The sequence below is a fragment of the Anthonomus grandis genome, chromosome 18 (assembly GCF_022605725.1).
Source record: "Anthonomus grandis grandis chromosome 18, icAntGran1.3, whole genome shotgun sequence".
Classification (NCBI taxonomy): Eukaryota; Metazoa; Arthropoda; class Insecta; order Coleoptera; family Curculionidae; genus Anthonomus; species Anthonomus grandis.
The window spans coordinates 2,129,055-2,146,084 of NC_065563.1; the positions used below are offsets into that span (position 1 = coordinate 2,129,055).

At 30.5% G+C, this 17,030-nt stretch overlaps 1 protein-coding gene and 1 long non-coding RNA gene across 2 annotated transcripts; one reads left to right on the forward strand and one right to left on the reverse strand.

The window, feature by feature from the left end:
* Positions 1 to 735: 735 nt before the first annotated feature.
* On the reverse strand, positions 736 to 3,259 carry LOC126746702 (uncharacterized). Its single transcript, XM_050455041.1, has 2 exons — positions 3,095 to 3,259; positions 736 to 2,341 (listed from the first exon to the last, which is right to left on the reverse strand). The coding sequence occupies exons 1-2, from the start codon at positions 3,115 to 3,117 to the stop codon at positions 787 to 789; spliced, it is 1,578 nt and encodes a 525-aa protein (XP_050310998.1). The 5' UTR covers positions 3,118 to 3,259; the 3' UTR covers positions 736 to 786.
* A 12,390-nt stretch (positions 3,260 to 15,649) lies between these two features.
* LOC126746717 (uncharacterized) lies at positions 15,650 to 16,313 on the forward strand. Its single transcript, XR_007663955.1, has 3 exons — positions 15,650 to 15,791; positions 15,941 to 16,054; positions 16,185 to 16,313. It is a non-coding gene; the product is annotated as an uncharacterized LOC126746717 (long non-coding RNA).
* Positions 16,314 to 17,030: the final 717 nt, after the last annotated feature.

Below are 17,030 nucleotides of genomic sequence, written 5' to 3' on the forward strand. Positions count from 1 at the left end.
GAGTAGTTAACTGCTAACACCGCATATTACACATAAACACCGCATAAGTCACTAAGTACTTTCAAAAAGAAACATTGTGTTAGTGTATAGGTCTCGGTACTTCTGGTGTTTTTTTGTCTCAATTTCTCAACAAGGAAACATTAATCATCATTTTTTTAATAATAAAAAAAATAATCATTTATTTTTTGGTATAATATAGTGCTATTAAAAGGTTTTAATATAATGCTGTTGTTTTCATTAACAAAACTGATAGTATCAGGTATGTATACCAAATCCAAGCAAGAGGAGTTAGTCGAAACAAAATATTACACTATATTTTTTATGTTGTTGGGCAGCAACTAAATATTTTGACCTATAAAATTGGTAATTAGTGTACCTAATTTGGCCAAACCTATTTAGATGTATGTGTTTTGTATATTATATAAATAGAAAAAAAAATTAACAATTATAATGAGAAAGTACAATAAAACAACATTTAAAATTTTAAAAAAAGCTCTATAATATAGTGCTTATAATATAGGTACCTATTGTTTATGCTTATGCACAAAATAATACTAATACTAAGTTAATATACAATTTATTACTAAAATTATACTTAACATCTTAAAATTATAATTAACAATATGAGTGATCATAAAATGAATTATTTGAAATAATTTCAGTGCCCCTTAGAGTCTCTTCAATAATTTTTTGTTCCTCTTCATTTGGTTTTTTATTATTTTTTTGTTTGTAGTTTCTTTTTTTAGTTGAGTAGAATGACTGTTTTTTTATATTTTTGTTTATTGGTTATTTTTTTATATTTTTGTCTACAGAAATAAATGGGGTTTTGCTTTCAACTTTTAATAACATTAACATATTTTTAGATTTGTCTAACAAATCCTTGAGATGTTCTGATGAATGTTCTTCATTCTCTACCTTGTTATATATATCTAATAAATTTGATTTTATTTGTTCTTTGATAGCTTCATCCATTAATTTTGATGGTATAGCAATATTAGGATTACTTATTAGCATATTTAACTCAACATTATTTTCAATTTTATTTTTTCCTTCACAAATCACAGCCTTAGTCACATTGAAATTACCAAGACAAACACAATGTATATGTTTGCAAATAATATTCTTAATATTAAAATCTATGCAAGTGCATTCCAAAGAATGTATACATATATTACAATATACACATTTTAAATTGCAGTATGGATTGTCATGTATCTTGGTAACATAGTGCTCATTATTATTTGCTATTTTAATAACAAATTGGTTTCCTTCTTGTGCTGTAATTTCACTTTTGATTGTTAGTGCAAGACGGTGTTGGGCACTTATTTGCTGACATTGTTTTGTACTTTTGCCTTTGGTTAGCTTAATTAGCCTATCAATAATTTTATCTCGTATGAGCTTTTGCACAAAATGTACAGACTTATCCAAACGTTTTACCTTCTTTCCCTGCAAATAGGTATGCTTTAGAATTTTATGCATATTTTCAATATGCATATTTGTCGAAATACCACAGCGCTTCCTGTAGCAATATGCCCATTGTTTGGTGCAATTGCTATAATTATTTTTTAAATAAATTCCCATATCTTTTGTAGGATCTTCATCCATAAGTAATTGAATAAAAGAATGAAACTCTTTTTCAAATTTGTCACACTCTAATATTCTTTGCAAGTATTTTAAAGTTTGATATACCCATTTCCTTTTTTCCATGTTTTTTACTTTACTGAGATTATTTTGCCATGCACGATCTATGTGCCATGAACAATACAACCTGTTTTTAACCTCTGTGCCCATAACTAAACACCAAGCATTAAAATAGGTGTTTGTTATATCACTCATAAACGTCATTGAGTGAATTGCTCCAACTTTATTTTTAATGTGTCTAAAAAATATTTCATTTATATAGGTATCTTTTCTATTACTATACATACAAGCTACTGGAAAGCCTTTAGAAAATTCATCAAGAACCATTAATGTGGTTAACTCGAAATCATATGGATTCAACCCATGTGTACTATCTATACAAATGATATTTGATCCAAAATTTTTCAGTACTTCAGCTTGAACACTGTTCATAAGGATAAGGCAAAAGTCTGACTCTATTAATAAGGTCTCTAGTTCAGATACTACACCTTGTTTTTTATAGAATAATACAGGATTATTTTCTTGTGTTTCAAGTTCCTTTATCCAAAGATCTATGCTAACTGCATCTACTGAATACCGACAACCATTTCTGAGGTCAATGTTGTAAGTTTGTTTGACATTATTTATATCCTTCTTGGTAAGAATATCACTCCTCTGTATTTCTTGGCTGGATATGTTTTCACGATAATGATCCAAGATCCTAAAAAATAAATAATATATTATTGGATGATCTGCTTTTTCTGTTGAGTTGACCATAATTTAAATAATCCGTACATTCAAAAATTTTAGATAAATAGATAGATAGATGTTAAAAGGGCTAGAGAATTAAAAAATCCAAGATACTTTTCAATTGTTGAGCGTGTGAGATAAAAATTTCTAAATTGATTTTTGCTATAAATGATGTAATACCCAATATAATAAGTAACTCATTATGAATTCGTCACAACAATACAGATTTTACTTAAATCATATTTATTGTTGAAGAAAATATTTCAAGAGTACAAAATTTCCAAAACTGCCTGAATAACTTTATTGGGACACTTCATGTGAATCACTAAAGGGTCATTTATATACATTGAGTGTCATTATTTACAGGAGTGCTTTTTAAGACTGTTTTGACTAAGAGTGCTTTTCTTGTAAAAAATAAAATACAAAACTTAAAAAAAAAAACTAATAAATTTGTAGTATTGCCATGACTTTGTATTTCTGGGATTATTTTAATTTTAAATAGCTTTTCCTGATCGCATTTTGCAAAATCCTATATTCGTTTTTTTTTATTTTACATAGACAATTTCATAAAAAATCTACAGCTGTACAGGTAGGTACTACTGTAAAATTATCAAAATTATCTGAAATAGGTTGGTAGTATTAATGATAGATACCTGTAAAAAATTTTCAAAATTATCTGAAATAGGCTGGTAGTTTTAATGATAGATTAAAAGTTCCATCTTACCTGTCACTTGAAACACCTAGCATTAATTTTGAAGCAATTGCATCCTTTTCTGTTTTAGGGATATGCAGATGCTCAACTTGTTTGTCATGGCCATAATGGGTGTTGTAATATTTTATTTCACATTTACCATCCTTATTGATTTTTACAATTATTTGGCTAGTACAATACCGATCTGTTTTTTACTGCCTTGACTTTTTGGAACTCTCTTCCTCTCCTGAGTTGATAACATTTTAATTTTTCCTACAAAATGAATAGGTATATATATATTTTTTAAATAACAGCACACCTAGTTTTCTAAAATTAAGATTTCTAGCTTATTAATATTATAATATTGCAATGGTGATATACATATATGTATAGTAGAGATTATATAATACAAAAAAAGTTTTATAAAATTAATTTAAAAAATATGTATGTAGTACATATTATATGTCTAATTAAGTAATAATAATAACTTAATCTTACCAGATCTAACGTATTGTAGATATATCTTGCTGATACCATCATGTGTCCTTTTTGTGCCTGTATCTTTACTGAACTCAACATTATTTGTTTTTTCTTCATCGGAAAGCCAGTTTTGAAAGTCTAAATATATAATACAATATAATAGGTAAAAATGAAGTATAAAATTGTTAGTTAATACTACAAGCTCGACTACAAGGTAATAAGCATTTTTTTTGCATTATAATTTTAACAGTCTTTAGCAAAAAAACTATTTTATTATTATCCTGTATAAATAACTTGATTGAGCATACCTAGTTAATTAGTAAACCAAAGTTATAATAACTTATTAAGGTGATTTATTTTCAAACTTTATTATTTTATATATGTATATCGAACGATAGTAATGAGAAATAAATAATAGGCTAAAATAAGATCCAACTAATTCATACCTTTGTAAGAACTGAAGAACAAGTATTCACAATTATCTAAATTCAAGTTATGTTTATTTGACAAATGATGCCTTAAACATTCATTATTTCTAACAGACACATGGCATTCTTCACATTTAAATAATGTTTTGTCATAATGATATTCAACAATGGCTTTGTCATTTGAAGCATGAACTTCTTGACGATGCCGGTTATAATTTCCTAGCTTTGAAAAAAGCTTTTGGCAATCAAAACAATAACCACTCATGTTTTTAATAGGCAAACACAACAAATTTTTAACACTCTTCAAAACTCACGTCACTTTTAAAACCAACAGAGTTAATAAAATATTATATTATATTTTAAAATTCCCTTACTCAACAAAAAGAAAATAAAATAAACAAATCTGTAATCACCGCCAACTAGATTCAAAATTGACGGGCGGCGGACATGCGCAGAAAATGGAGCCGCATCCTGAGTGTAGCCGCCAGTTCCAAATCGTAATTTCGTGGTTTTTGTGGTTGTTTTGTACAATTTTTTATTCTTAAGAATGGAAAATGAAGAAGAAAATAATGTATTCGAAGGATATAAGTGCACTGAAAATACATTACCTAGCAATTTCAATAATATTATTGTATCAAACGAAGAAAATATTATCAAAATTCGTTGCTTTTTAAAAATTATGGAAGATATTAACCAATGGGTGTCTGATTTCGGTGAAATATCTTGTACTCATTGGAATATGCGACGTTCTGTTTCTCATGGAGAACGAATTGTTTGTAAGTAAGTAAAGAATAATAATAATTAATAATAATAATAATAATAATAATAATAATAATATGTAGCTACGATCTTGTTAAAATTTAAATACATCACTTTTATTTATTTATATGACTTGAGATATGACTACACAAAAAATTATGGCAATTTGTTTCTTAAAGGAAGAAATTTGTTTGCCAGCATAGTGGCTTCATGAAAGTTAAAAGAAATAAGAACCAGAAAGGATTTTTAAAAAAATGCATATTGCCCTGCAAGTATTCACTTAACTGTTAAGCTAAGCACAAAAAGAACAAGAAACAGCGACCAATATTATTAAGGTAGGTACTATATTTTATAATATTTTTGATCATAATGTTTTTAATAAAATAAATAACTGTAACATTATTGTGTTAGCAAGTACTATATTGTATTATTATTTTAGCAAGGATTGCATGGGTTAATTATTATTGATAATAATCATAGTCACACACTTATAACTGCTGAAACGCTTCGATTTTTGAAAGGCAGTGGGAAACTAAAGAACAGGTTTTTTGATTATTTCGATGATAGGATGACCATCAGTGAAGCTATTAACTACCATCAAAAAAATTTTGAGTATTGTGTAGACAAAGAATTGTGCTTAGCAAGTGGAGCCAAAAATCCTACATATAGAACTGTTCAATACTGATACAATCAGTGGAAAACCATAAATTTAGGAGCAAGAACAGGAAGCCAGATATTCGAGGTAAACATATTTAAAATTATTTGTAAAATATTATTAAATTTATACAAACATAAAAAAGTACCCATATTAAATAAAGTAATTTTTGCAGCTATAAAGTTAACCAAATTGGTGAGTTATAATAATGTATTTTGGTCTGGTAGATAATTTTATATTATGACAGTAAAAGTTGAAGGTTAATTTAATAGATTTGACATATTATTTTTTATGTTAAGTTTAAGTAATTTTGAAATTAGTTTTTAAAGTAAATTACGTTATAAGTTTAAAGCAGGTTTTTTACTTATTTGTTATAATAATATTATAAAGCACACATATTTTATAATTGGCATGATGTCTCTGGACAAAATGTAGGTATGTCATACATTATTACATGCATTATCACAATATTTGTTGGTCTTAAAACTTTTGGTATGTACCAAGTATAGCAAGACTAATATAATTGCAGATTTATTATATATTTATAAATTATATTATATATTTATAAATCTCGCAAGTTATTTACCTCTTTTACCAAAATAAATTATAATTAAAACCAGATAAAGAGAAAAGGTACATTTTTAGTTCTCAATTCGTCGCGAAATAACCATACCTCATCTCGATGTTTACTTTTTTTTACTAACTTTTCAGTAGAGCGAAATAATGAAATTAGGTAAAAAGGAGTGATTTAAAAAAAATACATTCTGCAAGGACATTCATTTGATATGCAAATTTATCCAGAATTAATTCGTATAACCATATATGTACATTCAAAATATTAATTGCAGTGGCGCAGAGGATTTTTCTTGATTGATATTTATTATAGAAATACTGAAATAAGAAAGTTGCACATGGTTTATACAGAAGTTTGATATTTTTATTAGGATAATAGTTTTATGGAAACTAGTGTAATGATTTTTTATAGAGTAATATATACATATATTCATATGACTTCCATCATCTAATTGCTAAAGTCTTTATTAATCATTTGTAAAGCTAAATTGTCACATGTGTTTTTTGAGAGTTTTGACATTGTTGCTTTAATCTTTTTTTTGTGTTTTTTTGTTGCGAACAAACGCCTTTGGGGCTCTATATTTTTATTAATTGATATATTCTTTGCTGAAGGCACTAAAGGCATTTCCATAAGTTTTTGATTCTTGATAGCTTCAAGGGTTGGTTTTATTAGTGCTATTATTTTTTTTAATGCAGTCAATTTCTTCAGGTGAATCAACATTTGCAAGGGTTTCTTGAATAAATTGTAAAATTTTCTGTATTTCCTCAATTAAATTACTTTCATCAGTGTGCTGCATGGAACCAGGAGTACTAAGTGACGATATCAGATTTAATGCCTCTTGATCCTTTTCATTGATGTCAATAATGAGATTACCTACAAACATTTAATTTTTTAAATTTTGTAATAATCAGTTTCAAAATTTAGACAAAAACACCAAACAAAAAACTAAACTACAATTATGAAACACCACCTACCATCAAAAATATTACCATGAATCAAATACATCTGCCATCAAATAACAATTGAAATTTTTTTTGATTATTAATTAAATAATTTTTGATGAAGATTAATAGTAATTGTAACCACCCTGACAACCAACAATAATGCAATATAAAGTATATAATATGGTATCAAAAATGTTTGCACTCTACTATAGTAGACTGCAAACATTTTACAAAAAGTATTAACCATTGTTATGTAGCAGCTAGGGTACAATAATTAAAATTAATCATTAAGGCACTTAATACATACTAACACCTAAATTCTAAATTTAAACAAATGTTATATATATTTATAATCTATTTACACCCACCAGATGGTAAATTGGCGTTCATGGTAAATGTAGATATGGTCTAATATTGACTCCATTAGTTTCAGTAAAAAGTTATCTACATTTTATTTAAGATATATTCAATTAATTAATTTTTATTTAAGCTGTGGTTGAAGTTTTAATTACAGTGAAACTTCTCTAACTCGAATCTTCAAGGGACAGACTAAAAAATTCGACTTATGGAAAAATCGACTTACAGAAAAAAACGCCTAATTAAGGGGTTATTGTTTATTAGTATCAAAAAAAGTATTTTCTTCGTATAAAACTAAAATTTTGTATGTGTTATATAATATGTATGCATATCAATATGTTTATAATTTTTTTAAAGAAGTCAGTTATTTTTTTTTGTGTGAAATTGGTCCATTTTTCCTTATATATAAAATCTTCTAATAAATTTAAAGAATTGTGTATTTCATATGGAATATTTTCTCTGGATAAAATAAAACATCTTATCTTTTCAATAGCAGAAATCGTCTCGTCAATTGTAGGTGTCGGAACAGTCTCACCTTCGCTTTGGCCATCATCTTCATTTTGTTCAGGGTCTGAAACAATACAAAACAATTCTTACAATCTAAAAAGGCATAATCTAGACTAGCCTACCTTTTTTATTTGGAACAAGATTTTCTATTACGTTTTCTAGGATCTCTTCATCAGTTGGAAAACCTGTTGTTTGTACATTATCATCAATCGTCACATAGTCTTCAAATGAAACATCACTAATGTTTATAGCCCTTCTGTATGAGGTCCACGGGGTTTTTAATTCAGATAATGGAACAAGGTCATCCTCGTCCCAGTTATCAGCATCTTGTTGAACTTTATCTTTAACAAATCCTGCTTTTCTAAAGCAATTAGCAATGGTTTGTTCTTTTACGTCCAGAGTCCACGTTTTATTAAGATCTTGAATTGCGTCAAGTAAAGTCACAGTTGTAGGAGTTGCCACTTCCATATGGGCTAAAACTTTCATAACAATCCGCTTCCTATAATGTTCAAATTTTTTATAATTTTTGATCCATGGGTTGTAAGATTGACGTAAGGTTAGGCGGAAAATATTCAAGTTTAAGATTTTTTAACTTAGATTCAACAGACTTGGATGTGCAGGACAATTATCAATGAATAGTAAAACTTTTCTTCTTTGGGCTGCAAATTTCTTATCAAGCTTTAATAGCCATTTTTCATAAATCTCACTTGTCATCCATGCTTTTTTATTAAACTCATAGTCCACTGCAAATGATTTAATGCCCTTAAAACAACGTGGATTCTTTGACTTACCAATGATTAGCAACCTAAGCTTTTCAGTCCCACTCATATTACTTCCAACCATAACTGTAATTCGTTCCTTGCTGTTTTTGCCACCATGGCATTTTTGTTTTTTAAATGCTAGTGTTTTGTTGGGTAAACATTTAAAGAAAACTCCTGTTTCATCAGCATTAAAAATGTCATCCTTATCATATTGACCGATCAGAGTGGGCAATACATTCTTTTTCCATTCTTCACAAGACGCCAAATCTGCAGAAGCACTTTCATAAACCACCACATAAAGCAGTTGCAAACTCCTTAGCTTTTTCTCTTATAAGAGTTCCAGATAGAGGGAGATTTTTATTTCGTGCCGTAGTAACCCACTTAAGCATTGCTTCATCAATATCTTCATTCACACAAGGTGTAAGCCTTCTCCTCTTACAGTTTGAAGCGTAATCATCTTTTTTTTCTAAAAGTCTATCCTTTTTTTTAGGAACGTTGACAGAGTATTGGGTGGTATCCCAAACTGTTCGGCAATATCCTTCTTTTTCTTTTCACCTTTTTCCACTTCAGCAATTAATTTCAATTTCTCACATAATGGTAAGCACTTTAAATTTCTCTTAGCCATAATTATTTTTAATAAAAACAAATTGTCTTAATTCGCATACGCACCAAAAAACTGTAACCACAAAACCGCCACGTCGCGATGAGAGCCTTTTTCCGTTTGAACTAATAAAAAGAAAAATGATGCAATAGCAAATCCATGTAACAAACAGATTTTTTCCTAGAAAAATGTCTCTCCTTCCCCGCAAAATTCGAGTTAGACATCGGCAATGCGTTAAACGTTATTTCGACTTATAGAAAAATTCGAGATAGAGAAATTCGAATTAGAGGAGTTTTACTGTACATATATACATTATATATTTTCAACTGTTAAAGTATTTCCCCAAAAAAAATTATTTTGATGGTTACCTCAATAAAAACCTTTTGCCTAAAATCCATTACAATTTAAAGTTAATACATACCTGAACCTGCCAATATATCTTCTGCTTCTTTATCAATAGATGGTGGATACTGCTGCACAAATTTGCATACTAAATGAATGTGCTTGCACATATTCCATTTAATACTACAGTATTTATGGATGCAAGCTGAGCATTCATTGCATAACAATTGCAGGTCCATAAAGATTTTACTTCCTCTACAATGTAAATTTCCTTGCTAGAGGATGATGGTACTAACCAACTTCCATTAGATTGAACAACATTTTTTTCAAATCCATAGTTAAACTTTCTTTATGCCTGTGACGTAGATCTGTTAATTTAGTACAAACTTTTCCTTTATAAACAACGATCAACCTCTCAAATATTCTATTACTGACAAATTTCATAATGGCACTAATGGCCTTATCAAGACGTTTGATAAATTTTCCATTTAAATATAAATGTTTCAAGGTCCTATGCATTTGTTCTATATGCATGTTGGTGTTTAATCCACAATGTAGCCTGTAGCAATAGGCCCATTGTTTTAACTTTGCTTACATAGAAATCACTAAAGTATTTTCCAAACTCAACAATTTCTGAACAATATTGTAGAAAATTTTGCAAAAGTTTGTTAAAAGTAAATTCATCTACCTCTTTGAGTAGTATTCGCAGCATTCGGTAGACAAGGACCTAATTTACATTATTTTATTAGAAAATTAAAATGAACAGAAGTAAAATACACATACCTTTTTCTCTTTATCTGCAATTTTTTCTAAATTCTTCCTCCAAGCCCTGTCAACATGCCACATACAAAAAAGTCTAAAAATAGTTATAATTTATTAACCAACCTTAACATAACAACACTACTTTTTTTTAACAAACTTACCTATATTCTGCCGGACACATAACTTCCACCCAGGCATTATAGTAGGCCTCAGCCATGTCAGGCATAAATATTCTCGGTTTTACTGTCCCATTATTACTGTCTTTGACACATGAAAAAAAATTTTGAAAGCTTCAGTATCATTTCTATTGGAAATAAAAAAAGCGCACGGATATCCTTCTCGTAGATCATCCAATATGAGTATAGTATGAAGCTCGAAACCATACCAATTTAAGCCGTGGGTGCCATCTACACATATACAGTCATTCCCAAATTTTGACAACAATGCCCTTTGTCCATCAGTCATGATATTAACAAAAAATCTTCATATTTCAGACTAGGATATTCTTCTGAAATACTCGGTGTTTATAAAAAAGAATATTGCCAGCACATTTCAATTCATTCACACAGGCCTCAACACTTACAGCATCATTTATGTGGCGTATGGAAGACTCGTTTAAATTAAATGATTTCTCGATATTAAATAAATATTTTTTTGTCAAAAGATGTAAGCGTTCTATTTGACCGTTATTGGCAACAGAGTCTCTTATTTCAAGCAAGATTTACTGAAATGGTATCTTTGCAGCAATTTTGGATGCCACCTTTTGTCTATCAGATTTTGACAGAAACAAGTGTCCTAAATCTTCTTGTTTCTTATGACCTATATGACTTGACGTAAATGTCACTAAACATCTATTACACCGCCCAACAGCATGTATGTTGCATGGAATATTTTTATGATTCTAGGCTTATTTTTAATGCTGATATTAAATAATGTCATCAGTTTATATGTGTCAGCTCTAGTTTCTGAGTTAAAAGGAGGGAGTATTTTTTGGGAATTAAAAATACACTCAACGTACAAACATTTTTAATTACAAGAACTATACACTCAGGAATTTTCTTTTATATGATTTTCTACCAGTTTTGAATGAACTGCTACTCTGAATACTCCAGCAAAAATCGGCCAACATATGTGCATCCCAGCGACCCTGAAATCGTTCCTCCATGGTTCGAAGATCTTGGTGGAATCGTTCACCCTGTTCTTCACTCATGTCACCAAGATTTTCAGGAAAATGGTGTAAATGGCTGTGTAGGAAGTGCACTTTGATGCTCATGTTACATCCAAGTCGCTGGAAGTGTGACAACATCTCTTCGACGTGCGCAATGTAATCATCACCCTTCCTATTACCTAAGAAATTTTGAATAACCCAAACAAAGGAATCCCATGCATTCTTCTCAATTTCTGACATTGAGCTGGTGAAATTAGGATCGTTTACCAACTTGCGAATTTGTGGACCATCAAATATACCTGCCTTGAGTTTTTCTGAACTTAGACTTGGAAATTTCCTTGAAATATATTTGAAACATTCACCATCTTTATTTAATGCCTTAACATATTGCTTCATTAAACCTAGTTTAATGTGCAGGGGTGGCAATATGATACGATCTCGTGGCACTAGAGGTTCATTTATAACATTAAGACTACCTGGAAGAAGTGCTTCCCTAGAGGGCCATTCTTTTTTTGACCAATGTTCTGATTTTGCTCTACTATCCCATAAACACATAAAACAAGGATATTTAGTGTAGCCTCCTTGTTGTCCTAAAAGGAAGTTCACCATCTTAAGTTCAGCGCAAATCACCCATTTATGATTGTTATATTTGATTTTGTTCATGACCAGTGCTATTGTGGGGTATTCTTCCTTAACTTTAGTTGAATGTGCTTTTGGTATGGAGCCTAGTTTATTTCCGTTGTGCAATAGTACACACTTCAAACTCCGTTTTGACGAGTCAATAAATAAACGCCAATCGATTAGTTCATATTTCTGCAAGCCCATGGCAGTCATTAAACCAAAAATATTAGTACAAAATACAAAATTATCCTCCTCAGCGAAAAAGGGAAGTAAGTCTTTTTCTCGAGTGCGGTAATAAGAAACTTTAGTTTCTTTAGTTAAAATATTTCTCTCTTTTAATCTGGAGGCCAATAATTCAGACGAAGTTTTGGATAGTCCAAGGTCTCTAATTAAATCATCAAGTGCACTTTGATCGAATGGTTTTGGTTCAAAGAGATTTTCTGGAACAAACTCGTCATCGCTCATGCTACTCAGTTCATTCAATTCATGAGAACTTTCTGTAGATGTAGATGGTAATGGTAAAGATGTATCTTTTGAGCTCCTTACAGGCCTCACAGCTGATGTTGATGTGGGGTAAATCCATTTGGAGCGGTTCGTCTTGTTGATTCCTTTTATATTAACAACGCAAAAATAGCAGTCATCGTGATGATTTAAAGGTTCACGCCAAATCATTGGGGATTGGAATTTAAAAGAGAGTCTCTTCTTAGTGGCCCATAAACGTAATTCTTCAACGCAAATTTTGCACACAATATTGGGCACCCAGCACTTGTTACCTGTTTCCAAAGGAAAACCAAAACACTCTAAATACGCTCGTTTCACAAAGTCTGACATATTCAATCGAAATTTTTGAAAAACATAGTCACCACAAATATAACAAAAACAATTCGGATCGTTAATGCAGACCCTTCTTAGTGAAGTCATGATGAAAATAATATATAATAATAATAATAATAATAATTTATCTAAAACGCGACTATAATAGATAAAAAACCAAAAATAAAGATAAATGAGAAGAACGTAGCTATATCTAAACAACTCGAGCTGTTAGAGTAAAACTGACGACAGATTCGAAATCAGATGCCTCGAATTAGTAAACAACAATAAAAATATTTCAGTCAACATAAAATAACCTTCGATTTGTTGTGCAGTGTTATTGTTTTCTATTAGCAGGCTGATTTTTGCCGGACAATATCCCCCTATTTTATTTGATCCTTGCGATTTTATTTGGTGAATATTTTGCCCTCTTCTTCTTATTTCTCCTGATCGATGACAATCATATCTAAAATTCTATTGTTATTTTATGGGATACATATTACCACTTTACCTACCTAATTCTACGGCATTTTGATGTCTGTTTGGTGCCATGCATATTCAGAAATGAAGCAAATGTCTCCTTTTCCAGTTTAGATTTCCAAAAATAAAAAGCTTCAAGTGATTCAAATTCCTTTTTTTCAGTAGAAATTCTAATAGAATGTATGCTTTCATAGTGTGCAATCATTGCTCTAGGCGTTCCTACTTTGTGGAAACACAAAGGACATTTTAGCTGCTTCATAATTTTTTTATTCTGTGTTTGCCTTTTATGTGACAGTAATTGCTGCCGAGTTGAAAACTGAGCATTACAGTTAGTACAGTTGTAATACGATTGTTGCCTCTTAACTAATAATTGATGCAACTTTCCTAAAATACAAAAATCATATTTTTTGTTTTACTTTTTTTGCTATGCTGGTAAATATTGTTGGGGATTTACCCGCTTTTCGGTTCACTGTTATCCGTAATAAATAAAACCAACTAATTATTCACTTAAAATTCTTTACTACGTATTTGTGCGAAGTTATTTTCACAAAGCCGAACCAATATGACAACAAAATGTTTCTACAAGACGACCAGAAGAGAACTACTGGCTTACAGTAACGTACGACATGAAAACGTCGATCGATAAAAAAATTGTCTATATTTAGATATACAAAGGGACTGTGTTGCGCTGCCGCCACTAGTAGCCCGGGAGCCAGTGACAGATTTTTGTCAACCATCGCAACCCTAGCCAAACTTTGTGGAGTGTTAGATTTAGTTGTCCTCTAAAGCAAAATGACCGTCAGCTGGTCCACTAGCGGTGGGTGGGCCAATGGGAGGGCCGAAAACACGTAAAAAAAATTTCAACTTTCAGTCATTTCAACCCTGCCGAAATTTTTGTAGATGGTAGTTTATATAATTATTTAAATAAAAAAAATCGTCAGCCGGCTGTATGTTGGTGGAAAGCCCGTCAGCTGACCATGAAAACATGTAAAAAAATTTTTTAATTTCAGTCATTTCAACCCTGCTGAAATTTATAGAGATGATAGTTTATATAATTATTTAAATAAAAAAAATCGTCAGCCGATTGTATGTCGGTGGAAAAGGCGTCAGCTAGCGCTGTGAAAGGTGTAGCGCGTAAATCACATATGCCACCCACCCGCGTTGTTAAGTGTATCAGCTGACGGGCTTTCCACCGACATGCAGCCGGCTGACGATTTTTTTTATTTAAATAATTACATAAACTACCATCTATAAAAATTTCAGCAGGGTTAAAATGACTTACATTATTATTATAATATTATTTGCTAATTAAATATATTATTATTTGCTATTATTTACTAATATTAAGTAAAAATGCGATAATATGTATTTCTATTTAAGAATGAAATTATTACATTGTTAAATAAAAATTGAATTTTCAATAAAAAAAATTGAAAATTTAACACACTAAACTTCAAAATTAAACTTTTTCATATTTTGGCTCGTTGTTTGGTTGAAAATTCAACCAGTTGTTGAAAAAAAAAATTAAATCAAAAAAGTTCTTTCAATCGTACTTTTTTAACGGTGTATAAATCAATTTAAAACAACATTATTAATATCATTTTTGTTAAACTCAAACGACTTGTACAATATAGACGATCTTGTATATACGACGCACAAGGTGAAAAGTAATATTCTATATAAGTATAATATTGTCAGCTGTTCATTGAAGGACAACAACCTTTTGTTTGCTTTATACGGGGAGATTCGGACTAGCGTCTAGCCGGCCCGGTAGCATCGGTCCCGAACCGAAATCCGAATCGATCGAATGGCGAACATTCTCGGATTTTGACAGTTCAGGTTTCAGGTTAAGGTCAAAGTTTCGACTCGACGTTCTATTTACATAATGATATTCAATGGTGTATATCATATTATTATTTAAAAACTATCTAACCACTCAATAAACATAAAATTAGTGATTACAATATTAAATCGCCTGTTTGAATTTGCCGCTAAAAGCAACCGAGTACATCGGCCACGTTCGGGATCAATGCTACCGGGCCGGCTAGACGCAAGTGAGATTCGGACCTATAGAAATCCAAAAGTTTAGGTACACATTTAGCCTTGAGGTCGTTTGAGCCAGTAGTCGTACTTTTCAATTTGTACGCAGTTCAGTTCTTTTTCGTCTCTTCACATAGAAGCAACGTAAAAGTAATTTCGGAGCAAATTCGAAAATGTCTAACGTTAAACCGTTTTGCGTTATTTGCAAAAGAAAAAGTGATAAATTGAAGTGCTTTGAAGAAAAAATATTGTGCAAATGTCGTGAAATATTGAAAATTCGCCAGGATAATAAATAACTTATTGTGATGTTGTGGTTCCAAAAGAAGTCAATGAATTCCAGAAATATCACACAGATTGTTATAGACGTTTTACCGCCTTGCCGCAAAAGTACAGAGTGTCTGCATCTAAACCAGAAGTTGCATCAACTTCAACATCACAGTATGTATATAGTTAATTTTTTCATTTACATGTGATTTGAGTAATTAATGTATATAAAAATTTTTATAATGTATATAAAAATAAAAGTTTGAAAAGAGTATAGAAAACGAAATTAAGAACGCATTATTGAAGTTGTATTCCTTTTTCAGACAACATGCTGAAAATCAGAGCGATAATACTGATGAAGTTGCGGCAACTGAACCTACCGTACATACTCATTCTGACTCTTGTACAACACAATCAGCAGCTGGTTCAGCCGAGCAGTATGTATATCAATATCAGTTATTTAACATATATATATTTAAAGAAAGTGATACTGCATAATTTAAAATTAAAATTAAAGTTACAAGTTGTATGAAATTTTGCATTACAAAAATTCTATTCCTTTTTCAGACACCATGCTGAAAATCAAAGTGATGACATTGAGATGGAAAGACTTACAGTTTCTACAGCACAATCAGCAGCTAATTCAACAGAGCAGTATGTATATCAATATCGATGAATGTTTTCGTATAAGTTTATAAATAATTAAGTTATTCATAAATGAAAGTATTTACGTTATAAATATATTTTTCAGGCAATGTGCTGCTGAGATAAGCAATGCTGATGATACTACTGTGAGTCATAGTTGTTTTTTTTGTGGTAAAAGTAGAAAAAAAGTAAAAGGCCGCGAGGAACAGTTATTTGTACTTACGAAGTCAGGACGCGACACGGTGAAAAATATCGCACAGTCAAGCGATGATATTGACGAAGAAATGGTGAAGAAAGTAGACGATTTTCCATCTGATATCGATAGTTTTTATCACAAGAGGTGCAAAGTAGCCTATTATAATACTCGCCAATCAGTTGTAAGAGGTAATAAAGAACAGTCACAGTGGCATTTGACAAGAGACGCTCGTGCAGAGGCGTATGCAGCTGTTGAAAACTTTGTTCTTCAAAATATTATCAATCAAGACCAAACATTTTTTCTGACATTTTTAAATGATTTATTTATTGATCATTTAAAAGAGCTTACTGGAGACATTTGTGCATATACCTTTAAACCTTACCACTTAAAGGAAAGATTACTTAAAAAATTTCCAAAAAGAATCACCATTATAACTTTTGAAAATAAAACCCTTGTGAAACCATACAGGGGCATTGTCGTAAATAGTGAGGTTGAAAAACGTAATATTTTAGAGGCTGCTGCTGATATTTTAAATGAGAAAATTCGTAATCTTCAAGGTCGTAATTTGCCAC

Excerpts from the sequence above, each read along its gene's own strand:
- LOC126746702 (XM_050455041.1), bottom strand. The coding sequence starts at position 3,117 with ATGCTAGGTGTTTCAAGTGACAG. Across the intron at positions 2,342-3,094 it reads CTAGGTGTTTCAAGTGACAG|GATCTTGGATCATTATCGTG; the intron begins GTAAGATGGAAC and ends TTTATTTTTTAG.